General features: G+C 36.2%; 3 protein-coding genes across 3 annotated transcripts; all 3 read left to right on the forward strand.

Annotated features, from left to right (window-relative positions):
- Positions 1–11,062: 11,062 nt before the first annotated feature.
- On the forward strand, positions 11,063–11,212 carry LOC110311205 (keratin-associated protein 19-7-like). The gene has a single exon (XM_021184449.1). The coding sequence runs from the start codon at positions 11,063–11,065 to the stop codon at positions 11,210–11,212; it is 150 nt and encodes a 49-aa protein (XP_021040108.1).
- A 5,755-nt stretch (positions 11,213–16,967) lies between these two features.
- On the forward strand, positions 16,968–17,132 carry LOC110311220 (keratin-associated protein 20-2-like). The gene has a single exon (XM_021184465.1). The coding sequence runs from the start codon at positions 16,968–16,970 to the stop codon at positions 17,130–17,132; it is 165 nt and encodes a 54-aa protein (XP_021040124.1).
- Positions 17,133–22,686: 5,554 nt separating this feature from the next.
- LOC110311212 (keratin-associated protein 20-2-like) lies at positions 22,687–22,857 on the forward strand. The gene has a single exon (XM_021184457.1). The coding sequence runs from the start codon at positions 22,687–22,689 to the stop codon at positions 22,855–22,857; it is 171 nt and encodes a 56-aa protein (XP_021040116.1).
- Positions 22,858–23,213: the final 356 nt, after the last annotated feature.

Below are 23,213 nucleotides of genomic sequence, written 5' to 3' on the forward strand. Positions count from 1 at the left end.
TCTTATACTGACTCACACTTGAAATATTTTAAACTTTTCAAAAGGATTCTGAATTTTAAAAATGTTGTCTATATATTGCAGCTACTGAACTTTTAATATGTTTGCATCTGTAAAAACACTGAGAATTTTAAGGTTATTTGTGGTTTATTTGTGAGATCTGGAGAATAAATATGAAAGGAATGTTTGTGGTTTAAGAGGCATGTGCTTGTCATGTTGATATGGGACAATGGAGATTTGACACAACCTAAAGACCTATGATAGGAGTGAATCACTTTATCACACTTACGAAAATTACACCATAAAATAGGGAAGTAGGGAAGCCCGTAGGGCATTTTATTGATTATTGATGAGAGAGTACTTGGCCCTTTCAGAGTAGTGCCAACTTGAACTTGTGGTCATGGATGTTATAAGAACTCATGTTGAGAATACATGATGAGCAAGCCTGTAAGGAATAGTCAACCATAGTCTGTGTCAGCTCCTGCCTCCAGGTTCCTGCCCTGGTTGAATTCTTGTCCTGACATCCTTCAGTGATGAACAGTGATGGTGAAATGTAAGCCAAATAAACCCTTTCCTCCTCAGCTTGCTTTAGGTCATGGCATTTTGCCATGGCTACGAGGACCCTTAGGACACCATTGCTCTAACCAACCAACTTGTATCTTACTATTTATTGTCTAATTCCCCTCAATCCAATTGGAATTGTTCAGCTTTTCTGCTAATTGAAGCATAACCTAGTATGAGGTCAGCCTAACAGAGGTGACATCAACAACACAGACTGACATTTAAACATGTATAAAACACTAAAGGTACCTTAGATACTACTGGTCTACCTTCTTCAGTTTGCCTCATGTTGCTAAACATAATAATTAGTAACATCCAGTTACTTTGAGGAAAATGAATTTAAGAAAAAAACTAGGACATGGAATGACATATCCTGTTTATAGATCAGCCAAATTACTGAACAAACAAAATGTGTTGTTTGATAAACCAATGTATACATTTCATGTAATTTCCATAAAAATTCCAATTTTGTTCTGAACAGATCTAGACAGCACAATCCTGGTGATCACATCAATGCAGAAGGGGACTCTAAGAGCAAAAACAACACTAAGCAGAAAGGAGATGCTAGATCTACCACAGAATCTGACCTCAAAGTATACCACAGAATCAAAGTAATAGAAACTGAAATATAGTAGCAAAAACAAGCATACAAATTAGAAATTGAAGAACTTATCACAAGGTGGAAAGATCTATGATGCTCAGTAGAATTTACACAATAGACTAAAATACATTACAAAATATATTTATGTATATATAAAGTCATCAACTTACCAATAACATAACTAAAGACAGGATCATTTTTTTATCGGAAATACTTAGGAAATACATACTTATTTTATAATAATATATTGGAGCAAGGAAAACAGTAAGTTTTTAGTATGGAGCACTACAAAGCACACAGACATAAAAATGAGGGAGGGATTTCAATGATTTGTATTATGGCACAGTAGAATTTGTGTGTATTAAATAAACTAAATATAGAATGAACCACAGTCTTGAAAATACATCCAAATTTTCATGTTAAATCTCATGATCTGACCTTGGCATCCTAACATATGTGCACAACTATCTCAGTTATGCACTGTTTACTGGCATGAACACTGTGGCAACCCTGATATTTCTTGAAGCATATGACAGACTAGTGTGTGATGTCATAATGCCTATGGTTTTTGCCACCAATCATCCAGGTATATAAAAGGCCTGTGGCAGATGTTGAAACACAAACTCCAGAAACCTACTGCTTAATCTTCCTCTGAACACTCCACTCCTGACAACATGTGCTACTACAGAGGATACTATGGAGGCCTGGGCTATGGCTGTGGCTATGGCTGTGGCTATGGCTGTGGCTATGGCTGTGGCTATGGCTGTGGCTATGGTGGCTATGGCTATGGCTGCTGCCGCCCACTGTGCTGTGGAAGATACTGGTCTTATGGCTTCTACTGAGGACATTATGCAGAGACCCAGCCTTTCTAACCAGAAGCACTTCCAAGTGTTTTCACATCAGAAACTCAAACATGTCTTCAAAAATTCTAACTTTAGAACAAAATATTTAAAATATAATTGAAAATTAGCACGGTCATCTAATTCCTCGTCTGAATTTGGACCATGATCTTGCGTTATGTTGTCTCCATCATACTCTGTAAAGTGATTTTAAATATGACTCTCAACTTATGTTTCAAAAATGTGTATCATCAAAGAACTAAATAAATAAACTCTATAAAATACTTTCTGTATATTCTGTTCTTTTGTCTTGGTTACTTTTGAGGTGGTATTTGTGGGAAAGTGTGAGTGGAGGAAAAGAGAGGAATATATGTAAGAAGATGGGCAGGAAAAAACAGGGAGTGGAAAGAGGAGGACGAGGACTTTGAGAGAAAGTCGTACTTCTTTTCAGCATTCAGACAAGGATGGATATTTTGTTGTATTTATAACAACCATTATAGACAATATGACAATAAACTCAGTAGTGCATCTATTTCATTCATACCTATTCAGTGGGTTTCGTTCCACTGTATAAGAAGCAGTGTGAATTCAAGATAATCTGTCACGTCCTTGTATGTTTGCAAACATGACACATGCTATTTTTCTCATAGTTACATCAAGTTAAATTTCCATCAACAATTCAAAAGGGTGCCCTATTCTATTGATCTTTCTTCTCTCCAGTATTAACTATCTAACAGTTTTGGGCTGAAATATCATCTTGTTTTTGAATTGCATCTCAGAGATATTAGTGAAGTAGGACATTACTCTGTCCATTTGTCCATCTGTATCCCTTTCTGTGAAAAACACCTGCTCTAAATCACAGATTATTTTAGTATCCACTCATATTCTTTTAGTTGGTTAGCTTAGCCATGTAAAACACTCCCAAACCATATTTTTGCATTAATCCCTTTCATGATATTGTCACTTTCTTGATTTGTATAAAACATATTTTTATACAATAGTTTTGTTGTTAGGAACTTTCTTAGCTTGATCTCTGAAGACATTTTTATTTCATTGGTTTTTTACTCTTTTGTTTTATTTATGACATTGTGTGTGTGTGTGTGTGTGTTTGTGTGTATTGCATGAGTCCATGTATATATATGTGTGTGTATAGGATCATGTGTTAGGGTGTCCTTGTGGGAGGATTTAATTTTTGAGCTTCTATCTTTGACATTTGCTCTCCAAGATTCCAATATATCTGGAATTCTTGTTAGTCTGGCTTTCCATCTGATTCCACTTAATCTGCCAGGTTGAATGGTGAACTATCACCCTCTACTAGCCTTTAAGACATCTGCTTTGGGTGTCATGATATTCTTTCACAGACACTGGTCATTTTATTTAATTCTCCTTCACCCCTCTCCTCAACCCCTCTTCAACCTTCATCTCTCATGTATAATATTACTTTCATGATTCTCTATTTCCTTTATAACTTCTGCTAGTTCCTTTTAGGTTCATAAGATATTATGCAAACACACTTAGCACACACACACATATACAAACATACACAATACACACAATTCAAATGTTGGTCCTATATATGACCTAAGCTTTGAAGCATTTGTCTTACTTTTAAATATTTCTATTAAAAAGTTTTAAATGTAAAAATTCTGTATTAAGTGAAAATTAATTACAATGAGTTTTGGCCACATTCATCTCAATTCTTTCTCATATTATACATACATCTCAGTCAATGTTCTAATACTGTGAAGATGTATCATGACCGTATCCTAAATAAAGAAAACATCTAATAGGTATTTGTGTGTAGTTTCACAGAGGATGCACTATTTCATCATGAAGGGAAGCATGATGGCATGCAGAGAGAGTGACGGAGAAGTAGATCAAAATTCAAATTCTGAAAATGCAATTAGCAGAAGGGAGTCTCTGGATTTCAATGGTCTATTGACACTTCAAAGCCAACACCATTAATCCAAAAATATTAAATTTAGTCTCAGGTAGGTTTTCAGAAAAGCAGACAATTTGTTTGCCAATATATCACAAGAATGATCTCTATATCATTTAATTATATTCTTCTCCTCTGATATCTCTTCAACTAGACAGTCATCACCCACATTGCTCTTGGCACCACTATCTTCCACACTCCTACTAAGGCAGCCTAATAAGGGACTCTTTAATTATTCACCTGTTTTGCTAATCCAAAGTCTATAGTCTGTAAACATACACCATGCTTAGGATGTCACATTAATACCCAACTCTTGATACAAAATTTTTGGGGAGGGAAATGGGTGGATTCCATTACCATCAGACAAGCAAGAAGAGCAGCAGGAGTAGTGCAGTGCAGCCTGCCCATGCACAGAAGACAAGCTGCAGCTGGATGTACTGCAGGGAGAAGTGGGAGAGAAGGGACCCAGGTGTTTATAGAAGCTAAGGAGATTGAAGGTGGATTCAGTACATTTGACAGTGTGTCATTTACACTATTGGTAGATTATTTTGCTTTTTTGTGTGCCCTGGTTCATCCCAATTCAAGCAAAAATGTATTCAGTTTAATTTAATTCTTATAGTTACCCATGGTTGACATATTTTAAACTCATAAAAGGATTCTATATTTTAAAAATATTACATATACAATGGAAGACACAAGCTCTGGGGTGCACTGGTTACTTCATATTGTTGTTCCTCCTATAAGGTTGCAGACACCTTTAGCTCTTTGTGTACTTTCTCTAGCTCCTTCATTGGGCGTCCCCTGTCTCATCCAATAGATGACTGTGAGCATCCACTTCTGTAATTGCCAGGCCCTGGCATATCATCACAAGAGACAACTATATCTGGGTTCTTTCACACAAATCTTGCTGACATAGGAAATAGTGCCTGGGTTTGTGACCTAGTACAGGGGAATGCCAGGGCCAGGAAGGAGGATTGGGTGGATTGGGGATAAGGGTGGGAGGAAGGTATAGGAGATTATCGGGATAGCATTTGAAATGTAAATGAAAAAAATATCTAATAAAAAAAAAGAAGAAAAGAAAAACATTAAAAATGAAAAAAAAAAAAGAGTGGGAGAGTTTTCCGCAAAGAAGACACCAATTGACCCAATGATGTAACTGGATTATAAAATGATATAATTAAAAGTTATATAATATAAAATATAAAAATAAATAAAAATGTTTTATATATTAGTGGTAGTAAACTTTAACATGTCTGCCTCTGTAAAAACATTGAGAATTTTAAGGTTATTTGTGTTTTTTTAATGAGGTCTGGGGATTAAAAATGCAAGGAGGGTTTCTGGTTCAAGAGGCATGTGTTTGTCAGGTTGATATGGACAATGGAGAGTTTGTATCACTTTGACACAACCTAAAGTTCTATGATAGGAGTGAATCACTTTATCACACTTATGAAACTTACTCCATAAAATGGGGAAGTAGGCAAGCCTGTAGGGCATTTTATTGATTGATTGATAAGAGAGTACCTGGCCCTTTCAGAGTAGTGCCAACTTGAACTTGTGGTCATGGATGCTATAAGAGCTCATTTTGAGGAATACATGATGAGCAAGCTTGTAAGGAATACTCAACCATAGCCTGTATCAGCTTCTGCCTCCAGGTTCCTGCTCTGTTTGAATTCTTGTCCTGACATCCTTCAGTGATGAACAGTGATGGTCAAGTATAAGCCAAATAAACCCTTTCCTCCTCAGCTTGCTTTTGGTCATGGCATTTTACCATGGCAAGGAGGACTCTTACGACACCATCGCTCTAACCAACCAACTTGTATCTTACTATTTGTTGTCTAATTCCCCTCAATCCAATTGGTGCTGTCCAGCTTTTCTGGTAATTGAAGCATGACCTAGTATGAGGTCAGCCTAACAGAGGTGACATCATTAACACAGCCTGATCTTTAAACATGCATAAAACACTAAAGCTACCTTAGCTTAGCTACTATTGCTCCACCTTCTTCAGTTTGCCTCATGCTATTTAACATAATGATCAGTAACATCCTGTTTCTTTGAAGAAAATCATTTGAAGAAAAATACTAGGATATGGAATGACACATCCTCTTTATAGATTGGTAGAATTACGAACAGGAAATTGAGTATGTTTGATAAACCAATGTATAGATTTCATGGAATTTCCATTAAAATTCCAATTTTATTCTGAAGTAGACAACACACTCCTGATGATCATATGAATGCAGAAGGTGACTCTAAGAGCAAAAACAGCACTAAGCAGAAAGGGAGATGCTAGGTCTACCACAAAATCTGATCTGAAAATATGCTACAGAATCAAAGTAGTAAAAACTGAAAAATAATAGCAAAAACAGACATACAAATGAAAAATTGAAGAACATATCATAAGATGGAAATATCTACTATTCTCATAAATCAGTAGAATTAACATACCATGATAAAATTATATGACAAAATATGCATATATATATTATATATATATATATATTATAAGGGTCATCAATTTACCAACAACATAACAAATGTATAGCCCTGGCTGTCCTGGAACTCATTCTGTAGACCAGGCTGGCCTCAAACCCAGAAATCTGCCTGCCTCTGCCTCCCAAGTGCTGGGATTAAAGGCATGTGCCACTACCACCCACTGACCAGAACATTTCTTATCAGATTCTTTGAAATACATATTTATTTTACAATATTAAAGCAAACCAAGGAAAACAAAAATATATTTTCAGTATGGAGCACTACAAAACACACAGACAGAAAGAGGAGAGAGATTTCGATGATTTGTACTGTGGCACAGTAGAGATTCATGAGTATTAAATAAACTCACTATAGAATGAGGCATTGTCTTGAAACTAGATCCCTATTGTCATGGTAAAGTCACATGATCTGACCTTGGGATCCTAATATATGAGCACAATTATCTCAGTTATGCAGTGTTGTTTGGCCAGTAAACTGTGGCACCCTGATGTTTTCTGAAGCACAGTAGAGACTTGTATGATGTCATAATGCCTGTGGGTTTTGTTAACAAACATCCAGTTGTAAGAAAGGTCCTTGGTAGGTGGTTGCATTCAGACTCCAGAAACCTACTGCTTAATCTCCCTCTGAACATTCCACTCCTGATACCATGTGTTACTATGGCAGCTACTATAGAGGCCTGGGCCATATGGCTATGGCTATGGTTATGGCTGTGGCTATGGTGGCTATGGTTATGGCTGCTGCTGCCCACTGTGCTGTAGAAGATACTGGTCCTGTGGCTTCTACTGAGGACATTATGCAGACACCCAGCCTTTCTAACCAGAAGCGTTTCTGAGTGTTTTCATACCAGAAACTCAAACATATCTTCAAAATTCTAACTTTAGGAAAAAATATATAAAATATAATTGAAATTAAATATGGCCATCTAATTCCTCACCTGAATTTAGACTATGATGATGTTTTATGTTATCTTCATCATACTATGTACAATATTTATAAATTTAACTCTTGACAAATGTTTTAAAATGATATTGTGTATCATCAAACAATTAGATAAATAAACTTTACAAATTAATTTTTGTATGTTCTGTGCTTTTGTACCTGATTGGTCATGTGTCGAGGTAGTTATGGGAATGTGTGAGGGGAGTGAAAATGAGGAAGATATTTGAGGAGACAGACATGGAGAAGTAAAGGGGAGGAAATTATGGAAGGGGAGAGGAAGTTAGAGAGAGAAGGAAACAATTTTATTGCAAGTGTTCAAATACAGATGCTCATTTTCTTGTATTTATAATATCATTATTATAAAGATTGTAAAAATAGCCTTGGTAGGGTACATATTTAAGATTCATTGATTTTCATCTCATTGTATAAGAAGCAGTGTAACTTCTAGATCATGTCACTTCTTTGTGTGTTTGGAAACATGCTACATGATACTTTTCTCATCGCTACACTAATTTACATTTCAATCAACAATTGTGAAGGGTGCCCTCTTCTATTGATCTTTTTCTCTCCAATATTAATTATCTAACAGTTGTAGACTGAAATGTCATCTTGTTTTTTATTTGAATCTGTCATATATTAGAGAATTAAATCACTAATGTGTCCAGTTGTCCATCTGTATCTATTCCTTTGAAAAAACACCTGTTCTAAATCTTTGCTTATTTTAGCATCCGTTTATATTCTTTTGGCTGGATAGCTTAGTTATTTATATCACTCCCCACTCATATTTCTGCATAAATCACCTTCCTGATATACTCATTTTCATTTCTGTGACGCATTTTTTTACACTGTGTTTTTTGGTGTTCAGAACTTTGTTATCTGGATCTCTAAAACTTTTTCTATTTTAATGTTTTTATTCATTTGTTTATATTTCTGACATCTCTTGTGTGTGTTTGTGTGTGTGTTTGTTCCATGTGTTCATTCGTACATACATGTGTGCATGATCATGTGCAGTGTGTCCCTGTGGGAGAGGTTTCATTTCGGGGCTTCTACATTTCTCATTTGCTCTCCACCTTACATAATGAGGTAGAAGCATGCAAGCTGGTATCTGGAATTCTTTTTAGTCTGGCTTTCCATCTGATTCCATTTAGTCTGCCAGATTTAATGGTGGGATGATATACTCAACTATTCTTTAAGATGTCTGCTTTGGGTGTCATGATATTACTTCATAGACATTGGCTATTTTATTTAATTCGTTTTCATCCCTCTCCACAATAACTTCCCCAACCCCTCCTCTACTTTAATTTCTCATGCATAGTATTACTTTTATGTTTATCTATACGATTTATAACTTCTCCTGGTGCCCTTTATTTTCATGAGATATTGTACAAACACATATACCACACACACACACACACACACACACAATTGAAATGTTGATTCTACATATGAACTAAGCCTTGAAGCATTTGTTTTTTAAAATATTTCTATAAAATTGCTTTAAATGCAAAAAAATGCATTAAGTAAAAAAAATATTTACAATGAATTTTGGACACATTCATATCAGCTCTTCCCTTTATCATTCATCTTAGCCAATGTTCTATTGCTGTGAATAAATAACATGACCACACCCTAAAAAGAAAACATTTGATTGAGAATTGTGTGTAGTCTCAGAGGTGCAGTCCTACTTCATCATGAGGGGAATCATGATGGCATGCAGGCAGACATAATGATGGAGAAGTCGCTGAGAGTTTTAAATCTGAAACTGCAGGAAGCAGGAGAAGGGAGTCTCTGGGTTTTGCATGGTCTGTTGAAACTTCCAAGCCAACATCATTAACCCAAAAGTCTTAAGTTAAACCTCAAGTAGAGGCAGAAAGCAGTCACATGGTTTGCCAAAATACCACCAGAATGTTCTCCATGCCATTTAACTATATTCTTCTCCTCTGAAATCTCTGGAACTAGGCAGTCATCATCCACATTGCTCTTAGCACCACTATCTTCCACACTCCTACTAAGGCAGCCTAATAAGTGACTCTTAAAGCATTCGCCTGTTTTGCTAATCCAAATTTATATTCTGCTAACCAATACCATGGTTAGGCCTGACACATTATTACTCCACTATCAATACCAAATAGGGTGGAGGAGGAAGGAGTGGATTCCATTACCATTGGACAACCAAGAAGAGCAGCAGGAGCAGGACAGCGGGCACTGCCCATGTGTAGACCACAAGCTGCATGTGCTGCAGAGGGAAGAGTGAGAGAAGTGATCCAGATGATGAGAGGAGGCAGGAAGACTGAAAGAGGATAGTAGGCATTGTACAAAGTGTTATTTACATTATTGGAAGATTATTTTGCTTTTATCCGATTGTGACAATGCCCTGTTTCTTCCCAATTCAAGTAAGAGTATATTTAGTTTAATTTAAGTTTTACAGTAGCCCACAGATGATATATTTTAAACTTTTAAAAGAGATTCTGGATTTTTTAAAATGCATATATTAGAGATGGTGAAATTTTAATGTTTTTGAATCTGAAAAAGGATACTGAGAATTTTAAGTTTTAGTAGAAATTTTGAGTTTTGGGAGAAAAATATCTAAGGAGAGTTTATGCTTAATAGGCATGGGCTTGTTAGTCAGGTGCACATGGGTCAACAACACTACAGAGTTGGTATCAATTAGACACAAATTGACTAAAGTCCTATGATAAGACTGAACTACTTTAGCACAGTTAAAAAAAGTGACTCCCATGGAGAAGTAATTCTTTGTGAAGAAAATAATTTCAAGAAAACACTAGAATATGAATGACACAACCTATTTATAGATTGGTAGAATTACTAACACGAAAATGCATATGTTTGAAAAACCAAGGTATAGATGTCATGCAATTTCCATAAAAATTCCAATTTTATTCTGAAGGAGACAGCACAATGCTAGTGATCACATGAATGCAGATGGTGACTCTACGAGCAAAAACAACACTAAGCAGAAAGGGAGATGCTAGATCTGCCACAGATTCTGATCTCAAAATATACCACAGAATCAAAGTAATAAAAACTGAAAAATAATAGCAAAAACAAGCATACAAATGAGAAATTGAAGAACATATCATGAGATGAAAAGATCTATGATGCTCAGTAGAATTAACATGATATAGTAAAATACATGACAAAATATGCTTATGTAGAAATTCAGTCATCAACTTACCAATAACATAACCAATGACCAGATCATTTTTATCAGAAATACTTAGAAAATACATGCTTATTTTACAATAACAAATCAGAGCAAGGAAAACAGTAAGTTTTTAGTATGGAGCACTACAAACACACAGAGATAAAGAGGAGAAAGGGATTTCAATGACTTGTAATATAGAACAGTAGAATTTCTGAGAATTAAATAAACTAAATATGGAATGATCCATAGTCTTGAAAATATATCCAAATTTTCATATTAAGTCTCATGATCTGACCTTGGGATTCTAACATATTTGCACAATTATCTCAGTTATGCTGTTTTGATTGGCTAGTACACTGTGGAACACTGATATTTTTGAAGCATATAAGAGACTAGTGTGATGTCATAATGCCTGTGGTTTTTGCCACCAATCATCCAGGTATATAAAAGGCCTGTGGCAGATGTTGAAACACCAACTCCAGAAATCTATTGCTTGATCTTCCTCTGAACACTCCACTCCTGACAACATGTGTTACTACGGAGGATATTATGGAGGCCTGGGCTATGGCTATGGCTATGGCTGTGGCTATGGCTGTGGCTGTGGCTATGGTGGCTATGGCTATGGCTGCTGCCGCCCACTGTGCTGTGGAAGATACTGGTCTTATGGCTTCTACTGAGGAGATTGTGCAGATCCCCAGCCTTTCTAACCAGAAGCACTTCCAAGTGTTTTCACATCAGAAACTCAAACATGTCTTCAAAAATTCTAACTTTAGAACAAAATATTTAAAATATAATTGAAAATTAGCACGGTCATCTAATTCCTCGTCTGAATTTGGACCATGATCATGTTTTATATTACCTTCATCATATGCTGTAAATTGATTTTAAATATGACTCTCAACTTATGTTTCAAAAATGTGTATCATCAAAAACTAAATAAATAAGCTCTATAAAATACTTTCTGCATAGTCTGTGCTTTTGTCTTGGTCACTTTTGAGGTGGTATTTGTAGGAAAATGTGAGTTAAAGAAAAGAGAGGAAGATATGTAAGAAGATGGGCAGGAAAAGAAACAGGGAGTGGAAAGAGGAGGACAGGGACTTTGAGAGAAAGAAATACTTCCTTTCAGCATTCAGAAAAGGATGGTGTCTTAGTTAGGGTTTTACTGCTGGGAACAGACACAATGACCAAGGCAAAAACAATATAAAAAACAACATTTAATTGGGGCTAGCTTACAGGTTCAGAGGTTCAGTCCATTATCATCAAGGTGGGAGCATGGCAGCATCCAGGCTGTCATGGCACAGGTAGAGCTGGGAGTTCTATGTCTTCATCCAAAGGCTGCTAGTGGAAGACTGACTTCCAAGCAACTGGGGTGAGAGTTTTAAGCCAACACCCACAGGGACACACCTATTCCAACCAGGTCACACCTATTCCATCAAGGCCACACCTCCAGATGGTGCCACTCCCTGGTCCAAGAATATACAAACCATCACAAATGGATATTTTGTTGTGTTTATTACTTGACCATTATAGACAATGTGACAATAATTTAGTAGTGTACCTATTTCATTCATACCTATTCAGTGGGTTTCATCTCATTGCATAAGAAGCAGTGTGAATTCAAGATAATCTGTCATGTCCCTGTGTGTTTGCAAACATGACATGTGCTATTTTTCTCATAGCTACATCAAGTTAAATTTCCATCAACAATTGAGAAGGGTGCCCTCTTCTATTGATCTTTCTTCTCTCCAGTATTAACTAACAGTTTGGAACTGAAATATCTTGTTTTTGAATTGCATCTCAGAGATATTAGTGCAGTAGGACATTAGTCTGTCCATTTGTCCATCTGTATCCCTTTCTGTGAAAAACACCTGGTCTAAATCACAGCTTATTTTAGTATCCACTCATATTCTTTTAGTTGGTTAGCTTAGCCATGTACAACAATCCCAAACCATATTTTTGCAGTAATCCCTTTCATGATATCGTTATTTTCTTAATTTGTGTAGAACATATTTTTATACAATAGTTTTGTTGTTAGGAACTTTCTTAGTTTGATCTCTGAAGACATTTTTATTTCATTGTTTATTTACTCATTTGTCTTATTTCTGACATCATGTGTGTTTGTGTGTGTGTGTGTGTGTGTGTATTGCATAAGTCCATGTGCATATGTGTGTGTAGTGCATGAGTCCATGTATATATGTATGTGTATATGTGTTAGGGTGTCCTTGTGGGAGGATTTAATTTTTGAGCTTCTATCTTTGACATTTGCCCTCCAACTTACATATTGAGGTAGAAGCTTGCAAGCTGGTATCTGGAATTCTTGTTAGTCTGGCTTTCCATCTGATTCCACTTAATCTGCCAGGTTGAATGGTGAACTATCACCCTCTACTAGCCTTTAAGACATCTGCTTTGGGTGTCATGATATTCTTTCATATACACTGGTCATTTTATTTAATTCTCCATCACCCCTCTCCACTCTCCCTTCCACAACCCCTCTTCAAACTTCATCTCTCATGCATAATATTACTTTCATGATTCTCTATTTCATTTATAACTTCTGCTGGTACCTTTTAGGTTCATGTAAACACACATAGCACACACACACAAACACACACATACACAAACATACACAGATACACACAATTCAAATGTTGATTCTATATATGACCTAAGCATTGAAGCACTTGTCTTACTTTTAAATATTTCTATTTTAAAAGTTTTAAATGTAAAAATTCTGTATTAAGTGAAAATTAATTACAATGACTTTTGGCCACATTCATCTCAATTCTTTCTCATAGTATACATACATCTCAGTCAATGTTCTAATACTGTGAAGATGTATCATGACTGTATCCTAAAAAAGAAAACATTTAATAGGGATTTATGTGTAGTTTCACAGAGGATGCACTATTTCATCATGAAGGGAAGCATGATGGCATGCAGAGAGAGTGATGGAGAAGTAGATCAGAATTCAAATTCTGAAAATGCAATTAGCAGGAGAACGGAGTCTCTGGGTTTGGATGGTCTATTGACACTTCAAAGCCAACACCATTAATCCAAAAATATTAAATTTAGTCTCAGGTAGGTTTTCAGAAAAGCAGACAATTTGTTTGCCAATATATCTCAAGGATGGTCTCTATATCATTTAATTATATTCTTCTCCTCTGAAATCTCTTGAATTAGGCAGTCATAATCTACATGGCTCTTAGCACCACTATCTTCCACACTCCTACTAAGGCAGCCTACTAAAGGACTCTTAAAGCATTCACCTGTTTTGCTAATCCAAAGTCTATAGTCTGTAAACATGCACCATGCTTAGGATGTCACATTAATACCAAACTCTTTTTTTGACTTAATATTATTATTAAATTTTTTAAGGGGCAGTGCATATACAGTTTTTTATTAGATGTTTTCTTTATTTACATTTCAAATGTTATCCCCTTTCCTGGATTCCCCTCCAAAAACCCCATCCCCCTGCCCTGATACCCAACCCACCCACTACTCTTTCCTGTCCCTGACCTTTCTTTTTTATTAGATATTTTCTTTATTTACATTTCAAATGTTATCCTCTTTCCTAGCTTCCCCTCTGAAAATCTCCTACCCCATCTCCCCTTGCCCTGCTCTCCAACCCACCCACTCCTGCTTCCTGGGCCTGGCATTCCCCTATACTGGGGCATAGAACAGAAGATTGGACATAGTACTACTGAAAGATCCAGCAATACCACTGCTGGGCATATACCTAGAAGATAATACCCAACTCTTGATACAAAAGTTTTGGGGAGGGAAATGGGTGGATTTCATTACCATCTGACAAGCAAGAAGAGCAGCAAGAGTAGTGGAGTGCAGCCTTCCAAGGCATAGAAGACAAGCTGCAGCTGTGTGTATTGCAGAGAAATGTGGGCGAGAAGGGACCTGGGTGTTTATAGAAGCTAAGAAGATTGAAGGTGGATTCTGTACATTGGACAGTGTATTATTTACACTATTGGTAGATTATTTTGCTTTTTTGTGTGTGCCCTGGTTAATTCCAATTCAGGTAAAAATGTATTCAGTTTAATTTAATTCTTATAGTTACCCATGGTTGACATATTTTAAACTCTTCAAAAGGATTTTGGATTTTAAAAATACTACATATTCAATTAGAGACACAAGCTCTGGGGTGTACTGGTCACTTCATATTGTTGTTCCTCCTTTAAGGTTACAGACCCCTTTAGCTCTTTGGATACTTTCTATAGCTCCATCATTGGGGGCCCCATGTCTCATCCAATAGATTACTGTGAGCATCCACTTCCATATATGTCAGGCACTGGCATATCATCAGAAGAGACAACTATATCAGGGTCCTATCAGCAAAATCTTGCTGATATAGGCAATAGTGTCTGGGTTTGTGACCCAGTACAGGAGAATGTCAGGGCCAGGAAGCAGGATTGGGTGGATTGGAGAGGAGGGTGGGAGGAGGGTATAGGAGATTTTTGGGAAAGCATTTGAAATGTAAATGAAGAAAGTATGTAATAAAAAAAGAAAAAAGAAAAAAATTAAAAATAAAAAAGACTGGGATAAAGAGTTCACCGAAGAGAAGACACCAATTGACATAATGATATAACTGTATTATAAAATGATATAATTAAAAGTTATATAATATAAAAAATAAAAATAAATAAAAGTTTTATATATTAGAGGTAGTGAATTTTTAATGTGTCTGCCTCTGTAAAATCATTGAGAATTTTAAGGTTATTTGTGATATTTCAAAGGTCTGGGGATTAAAAATGCAAGGAGAGTTTGTGATTCAAGAGGCCTGTGATTGTCAAGTTGATATAGGACAATAGAGAGTTTGTATCACTTTGACACCACCTAAAGTCCTATGATAGGAGTGAATCACTTTATCACACTTATGAAACTTATTCCATAAAATAGGGAAGTAGGCAAGCCTGTAGGATATTTTATTGATTAATTATTGATAAGAGTTTATCTGGTCATTTCAGAGTAGTGCCGACTTGAACTCATGGTCATAGATGCTATAAGAACTTATGTTGAGGAATATATGATGAGCAAGCCTGTAACGAATAGTCAACCATAGTGTGTGTCAGCTCCTGCCTCCAGGTTCCTGCCCTGGTTGAATTCTTGTCCTGACATCCTTCAGTGATGAACAGTGATGGTGAAATGTAAGCCAAATAAACCCTTTCCTCCTCAGTTTGCTTTAGGTCATAGTGTATTACCATGGCAACGAGGACTCTTATGACATCATCTCTCTTCTCAACCAACTTTTATCTTAGTATTTGTTGTCTAATTCCCCTCAATCCATTTGGTGTTGTCCAGCTTTTCTCCTAATTGAAGCATCATCTAGCATGAGGTCAGCCTAACAGTGGTGACATCATCAACACAGACTGATCTTTAAACATGCATAAAATACTAAAGCTAACTTAGCTAGCTACTACTGCTCCACCTTCTTCATTTTTCCTCATGTTATTTAACATAATGATCAATAAAATCCAGTTTCTTTGAAGAAAATCATTTGATGAAAATACTAGGATATAGAATGACACATCCTGGTTGTAGATTGGTAGAATTACTAACACAAAAATGAATATGTTTGATAAATCAATGTATAGATTTCATGCAATTTCCATAAAAATTCTGATTTTGTTCTGAACAGAACTAGGCAGCACAATCCTGATAATCACATGAATGCAGAAGGTGACTCTAGAGCAAAACAACACTAAGCAGAAATCTACCACAGAATGTGATCTCAAAATATACCACAGAATCACAGTAATAAAAACTGAAAAATAATACCAAAAACAGACATACAAATGAAAATTGAAGAAGATATCACAATATGGATAAATCTATTATTCTCATAAATCAGTAGAATTAACATACCTAGTAAATCATACGACAAAATATGCTTATGTGTATAATAAGGGTCATCAATTTACCAACAACATAACCAATGACCAGATAATTTCTTACCAGATGCTTTGGAAATATATATTTATTTTACAGTAATAAGGCAAAGCAAGGAAAACAAAAAGATATTTTCTTTATAGAGCATTACAAAACACAGACATAAAGAGGAGATAGATTTCAATTATTTGTACTGTGGCACAGTAGACATTCATAAGTATTAAATAAACTTTCTATAGAATGAAGCATTGTCTTGAAACTAGATCCAGATTTTCATGGTAAAGCCTCGTGATCTGACCTTGGGATCCTAACATATGTGCACAATTATCTCAGTTATGCAGTGTTGTTTGGCCAGTAAACTGTGGCACCGTGATGTTTTCTGAAGCACAGTAGAGACTTGTGTGATGTCATAATGCCTGTGGGTTTTTTTTACCACTGATCATGCAGGTATATAAAAGGCCCTTGGCAAGTGGTTCCATCCAGACTCCACAATCCTACTGCTTGTCTTCCTCTGAACACTGTACTCCTGACACCATGTGTTACTATGGCAGCTACTATGGAGGCCTGGGCTGTGGCTATAGTGGCCTAGGATGTGGCTGTGGCTATGGCTGTGGCTATGGGTCTGGCTATAGTGGCTATGGTTATGGCTGTTGCCGCCCACTGTGCTGTGGAAGATACTGGTCTTATGGGTTCTACTGAGGACCTTATGTAGAGACCCAGCCTTTCTAACCAGAAGGGCTTCCAAGTGATTTTACACCAGGATCTCAACAATGTCTTCAAATTTTCTAACTTCAGCACAAAACATCATGTTTTATGTTATCTTTATCATATTATGTAAGTGATATCAAGTTTGACTCAACATTTATTTAAAAAAAAAAAAGGAAGGAAGGAAACAAGGAAAAAACAGAAACCAAACACCTGTGTAGTACATATAACTAAATAAAGTTTACAAAATAATCTCTGTATGTTCTGTGCTTTTGTATCTGATTGTGGAGGTAGTTGTGGGAGTGTGTGACAGAAGTAAATGTGTGAGGGGGGAGACAGACATGGAGAAGGAAAATGGGAGGGGAGTAATGGGGGAGAGGAAGTTAGAGTGAGAAAGAAGTAAGTCTTGCCAGTGTTCAAATACAGATGATCATTTTCTTATATTTATAATTTGACTCATGATGATTGTAACAATAGGCTTCGTAGGGTAACTATTCTTTAAGATTCAGTGATTTACATCTAATTATATAAGAACCAATATGACTTCTAGATCATCTGTCCCTTCCCTGTGTGTTTGCAAATATGCCACATGCTCATTTTTTCATAGCTACACTAAATTTATTCCCATTAACAATGAGGAAGGGTGCCCTTTTGTCTATATTCCCTGTAACATTCATTTTTCTTCTCTATAATATTAAATATCAAATGGTTGTGGGTACCAATCTCACTTTGATGTTCATTTGCATCTCTGAGATGTTATTGTGTCCATTTCTCCACCTACATCTATTCCTTTGAAAAATACCTGCTATAAATCTCAGTTCATTTTAGTGTCCACTAATATTTTTTTTTTTGGCTTTTCTTAGCTGTGTTTATCCCCACACACATTTCTGTATTAATCGCCTTCCTGATATACTTGTTTTCTTCATTTGTTTGGAACTCCATTTTATGCAGTCCTTTTGTGTTCAGAACTTTCTTAGCAGAATTCCTGAAAAGGTTTCTTTTTTCTCCATATCTTTTTTTAATATGTATTCGTGACATCATATGCGTTTTGTATGTACTGATGTGTATGTGTATGTGTATGTGTATGTTTACAGGATTGTATGCAATAGTGTGTCCATGTGGGAGAGTTTTTATTTAGGGGTTTCTTTCTCATTTGCCTTCCGCCTTACATATTGAGGTATCTGGGATTCTGTTAGTCTCGCCATACATCTGATTCCAGTTAATCTGCCAGGGTTAAAAGTGGCCTGGCACACTCAAATAGTCTTAAGGAGTCTGCTGTGAGTATCATGATATTATTACATAGACCTTGGTCATTTTTTTTAATTCTCCTTCATCCCTCTCGACACCCCCTTCCCCTACCCCTCCTCTGTTCTTATGTCTCATGCATGATATTATTTTCTTGTTTACCTGTTCCATTTATACCATGCCTTCTCCTGATGCCTTTTAGTTTCATGACATATTATGCAAACACACACAACGCACTCATATATACACACATACACATATATATGTAAACGCACACACACAATTCAAATGTTGATTCTATATATGACCTAAGCCTTGAAGCATTTGCCTTTCTTTAATTTTTTTCTAAAACTATTTTAAATATAAATTTTCTGTATTCAGTAAAAGTTATAACGGTTTTTAAATATATTCATCTCAGTTTTTCCTTTACCAATCATCTTATACAATGTTCTAAAACATACCATGACCATAGCAATTCTTAACAAAGAAAGCATTTATTTGGGACTTGTGTGCAGTTTCAGAGGTGTAGTCCTATTTTATCATAAGGGGAACCATGATGGCATGCAGGCAGACAGAGTGATGGAGAAGTAGCTGAGATTTCAAAATATGGATCTGCAAGCAGCAGGAGAAGGGAGACTCTGGGTTTTGCATGGGCTACTGAAACTTCAAAGTCCATCCCTAGTGATACACTTCCTCCAACTAGGGCATAGCCACTATTCCTTTCAAATAATGTGAGACCCTACTGACCAAATAATTAACTCCATGACCTATGTGGCCATTATCATTAGAGCCATAACATTCGAGTCCCTTGGCCCCATAGGCTTATAGCAAAATCCTATTAGTCCTAAAATACAATTAGCCCAACTTTAAAAGTCCCCATAGTCTATCACAGTCTCAACACTGTTTAAAAGTCTAAAGTTCAAAGACTTTTTTGAGACCCAAGGCAAGTTCTTAACTGTAAACCCTTTAAAAGCAAAATACAAAAGTAAATCATATATTTCCAACATACAGTGGCACAGAATGCACATTACAATTCCAAAAGGGAGAAAAGTAAGTATAGTGAGGAAATACTCAAGCAAGGGAAGTCAGGTTTGCAAATTCTAAACTCTGCTTTCCATGTGGCCTCTTCATATATCCATCTCCTTTCACGTTTGTTGACCAAAATGCACTTTCTTCTCTTTTGCTGTTTCTATACCCAGTTTTCTGCTCTCCTTGGTAAGAATCCCACAACTCTAGCTTTTCTAACATTGTGCAGTATCCAACACAAATGTTCACAGCTTCCCACAAGGAGCACTTTCTATGGCTCCTTGAAGTGATACCTCTGATACATGCCAGGCCTCAAAGCTTTCCTTAGCTGAGAAGAAAAATCCCAAAACTTCTTGTATCCTTGACTCAAAAGCTAGAAATACATTGCCAAAGCTCCAAGCTCCACTTCTTCCAGGCTTTGGAACATGGCCCACACATGCACTTAAATTTCATCAGCTTTCTATTTCTGATTACTTTCCTTCACTACTTGAGAATCTCTCTAATTGCTTCTCTTAAGTTGGAAGCTCGTCTCATGGGCATCTTTCCCTATGGTTACTTAATTCTCTTTAGAATTAAGCTTTTTATTAAACATTTTTATCTCCATAAACACTGGACTTAGCTCCATTATATTTCCTGGTGTTTCTTTTCTCCTCTAACTGTACATGTAGTCTTTTTCATACTTAGCATTTACCTTTTGGGGATAAATCAGCATAAAAATTAATCAACAATAATCATGTGACAGTAAAGACGAGGCTATCTTGAAATCTCTTCTGCCAACACCATTAATCCAAGAGACTGAAATCTGGCCTCAGACAAAGGCATAAAGCAGCCACATTTTTGCCAAAATATCACAAAAATGTTCTCTAGGCTACTTACTAATATTCTTCTCTGAAATCTCTTGAGCTAAGTGGTCAAAAATTACATTGCTCTTAGCAACATTATCTTCCATGTTTCTACTAAGACAGCCTATTAAGCTACTCTTAAAGCATTCACCTGCTTTGCTAATACAAAGTCCACATTCTGTGAACAAGCCCCATCATTAGGCCTGTCACTTCAACACTCCAATACTGATATCCAATAGTTAATTGAGGATGCGAGATTCTAAGGCTATGGAATGACAATTAAGATCAGTGACAACAGTTTAGTGAACGCTGCCTAAGCTTAGAAGACAAGCAGTGTGTGCTGCAGGGGTTGAGTGATAGAAGTGATCCAGGCACTTAGAGCAGTTGAGAAGTTTGAATGGAGATTCCAGACATTTTGTGTTATTTACTATTAGTAGATTAGTTTTGCTTTAATCTTATCATGACTGTGCCCTAGTTCTATCCTCTTTAAGTAAGAATGTATTCAATGTAATCTGAAATTTTAAAAAGCCCACACTTGACAGATTTTGAACTTTTCAAAGAGGTTCTGGATTTTTAAAAGGATTGTTTATTTTAGGGGGACTGAACTTTTAAAGTGTTTGAATCTGCAAAGACGTTGAGACTTTTAAAGTTATTTGTGTTTATATTGTGAAATCCTGGGGGTGGATGAGAAAGGACAGTTTGTGACTTTACAGAGGTTTCTTTGTGTGTCAAGTTGACAGGGGATCAATTATAATGAAGCGTTTGTATGAACTTGACACAAACTAAAGCCATTCCATAGGAGTGAGCCATGTCAGCACAGTTAAGAAAATGATTCCATGAAATGGGGAAGTAGGCAAGCTGTAGTGCATTTTATTAATTAGGTGTTGATGAGGGAGGGCCAAGCCCATTCCAAGTAGGGCTGACTCTAGATTTGTGGTCCTGGTTGCTACAAGAAATCAAGTTGAGTAATCCATGATGATCCAGGTTGAGCACCCCACCATGGTCTGTGCATCAATTCCTGCCTCCAGGTTTCTATCCTGTTTGAATTCCTTTCCTGATGTCCTTCCATGATGAACAGTAGTGCAGAAGTGTAAACAAAATGAAAGCTTTCCTCCTCAATTTCCTTTTAGTTATGCTTTTTCAGGATAGTAAGTAAACTCTAAGACACCATCTCTCTTCCCAACCAACTTTGAGATTGTTTGTCTTCTTGTTGTCTAAACCCCCTCAGTCCAGTGTGTTGCCCAGCTTTCCTGCTAATTGAACCATGAACCAGTATGTGGTAACTCTACCAAAGTTGACATTGTTAAGTTAAAAAAAACCCTCATCTTTAAACAGGAATAAAATGCTAAAGATATTTTAGCTACAAATGGTTCACCTTCTTCAGTTTGCTCCATTTTGCTTAATATGATTATGAGTATCATCTATTTTCTGTAAAGAAAATAATTACAAGAAGAATATAGGGTATGGAATGACATATCCTGTTCCTGGATTGGTAGAATTATTAAAAGGAAAAATAATATGTTTGTTAAAGCAATGTACAGATGTCATACAACCTCCATAAAACTTTCAATTGTATTCCAAACAGAACTAGACAGCACAAACCTAATGAATATATGTGAAGGCAGAAGATGACTGGAATAATGAATAGAAAACTAAGCAGAAAGAAAGATGCTAGATATACGACAGGATATGATCTCAAATTATTCCACAGAATCTTAGTAATAAAAACTAAATAATAATGCTACCAAAACTGGAATACATGTAAGACATTGAAGAAGAAATCAAAACATGGATAGATGTATTATGCTCACTCATCAGTAGAATTACAATACCATAGTTAAAATATATGAAAATTATGTCTGAATAGAATAAGCTTAGAAGAAATCCAAAATATGCCTATGTATATTTTAAGTGCCATCAAGTTACCAATAACATAACCAACAATGAGATCATTCCTCAACAGAAATGCTTAGGACATACTTATTTTACAATACAAAGCAAAGCAATGAGAACAAAAAGATACTTTCAGTATGGAGTACTACAAAACAAACAGACATAAAGAGGAGAGAGAGATTTCAATGTTTTATATTATAGCACAGTGGAGATTCATGGTATTAAATAAACTAACTAAAGAATGAGGCATTGTCTTGAAACTCGATCCAGGTTTTCACATTAAAGCCTCATCATCTGACCTTAGGATCCTAACAAATGAGCACAATTATCTGAGCTATGCAGCATTGTTTGGCCAGTAAACTATGGCACCCTGATATTTTTTTAAGCATAATAGAGACATGTGTGATGTCATAATATCTGTGGTTTCTGTGGGTTTAGCCACCAAATATCTAGGTATATAAAAGGTCCTTGACAGAGGACTACATCCAGACTCCAGAAATACACTGCTTATCTTCCTCTGAATAGTCCACTCCTTAAAAAATATGTGTTACTATGGGGGATACTATGGAGGCCTGGGCTATGGCTATGGTGGCCTAGGCTGTGGCTATGGCTGTGGCTGTGGCTGTGGCTATGGCTATGGCTATGGTGGTTATGGATATGGCTGTTGCCGCCCACTGTGCTGTGGAAGATACTGGTCCTATGGCTTCTATTGAGGACATTATGCAGATACCCAGCCTTTCTAACCAGAAGGGCTTCCAATGCTTTCAGACCAAGAACTCAAATATGTCTTCAAAAATTCTAACTTTAGAACAAAATATCTAAAATGTAATTGAAGTACAAAATGGTCATCTAATTCCTCATCTGAATTTGGACCATGATTGTGTTTTATGTTATCTTCATCGTACTCTGTAAAATGATTTCAAGTTTGACTCTCAATCTTTGTTAAAAAAAAAGTGTGTTATTAAATAGCTAACTGATTAAACTCTACAAAACAATTTCTGTCTCTTCTCTGCTTTTGTAACTGCTTAGTCACATATGTGGAGATGGTTGTGGGAAAGTGGAAGGGAAG

This window comes from Mus caroli, unplaced genomic scaffold (genome assembly GCF_978045245.1).
Source record: "Mus caroli unplaced genomic scaffold, Mus_caroli_1 scaffold_17, whole genome shotgun sequence".
Classification (NCBI taxonomy): domain Eukaryota; kingdom Metazoa; phylum Chordata; class Mammalia; order Rodentia; family Muridae; genus Mus; species Mus caroli.

Excerpts from the sequence above, each read along its gene's own strand:
- LOC110311205 (XM_021184449.1), top strand. The coding sequence starts at position 11,063 with ATGTGTTACTACGGAGGATATTATGGAGGCCTGGGCTATGGCTATGGC.
- LOC110311220 (XM_021184465.1), top strand. The coding sequence starts at position 16,968 with ATGTGTTACTATGGCAGCTACTATGGAGGCCTGGGCTGTGGCTATAGT.
- LOC110311212 (XM_021184457.1), top strand. The coding sequence starts at position 22,687 with ATGTGTTACTATGGGGGATACTATGGAGGCCTGGGCTATGGCTATGGT.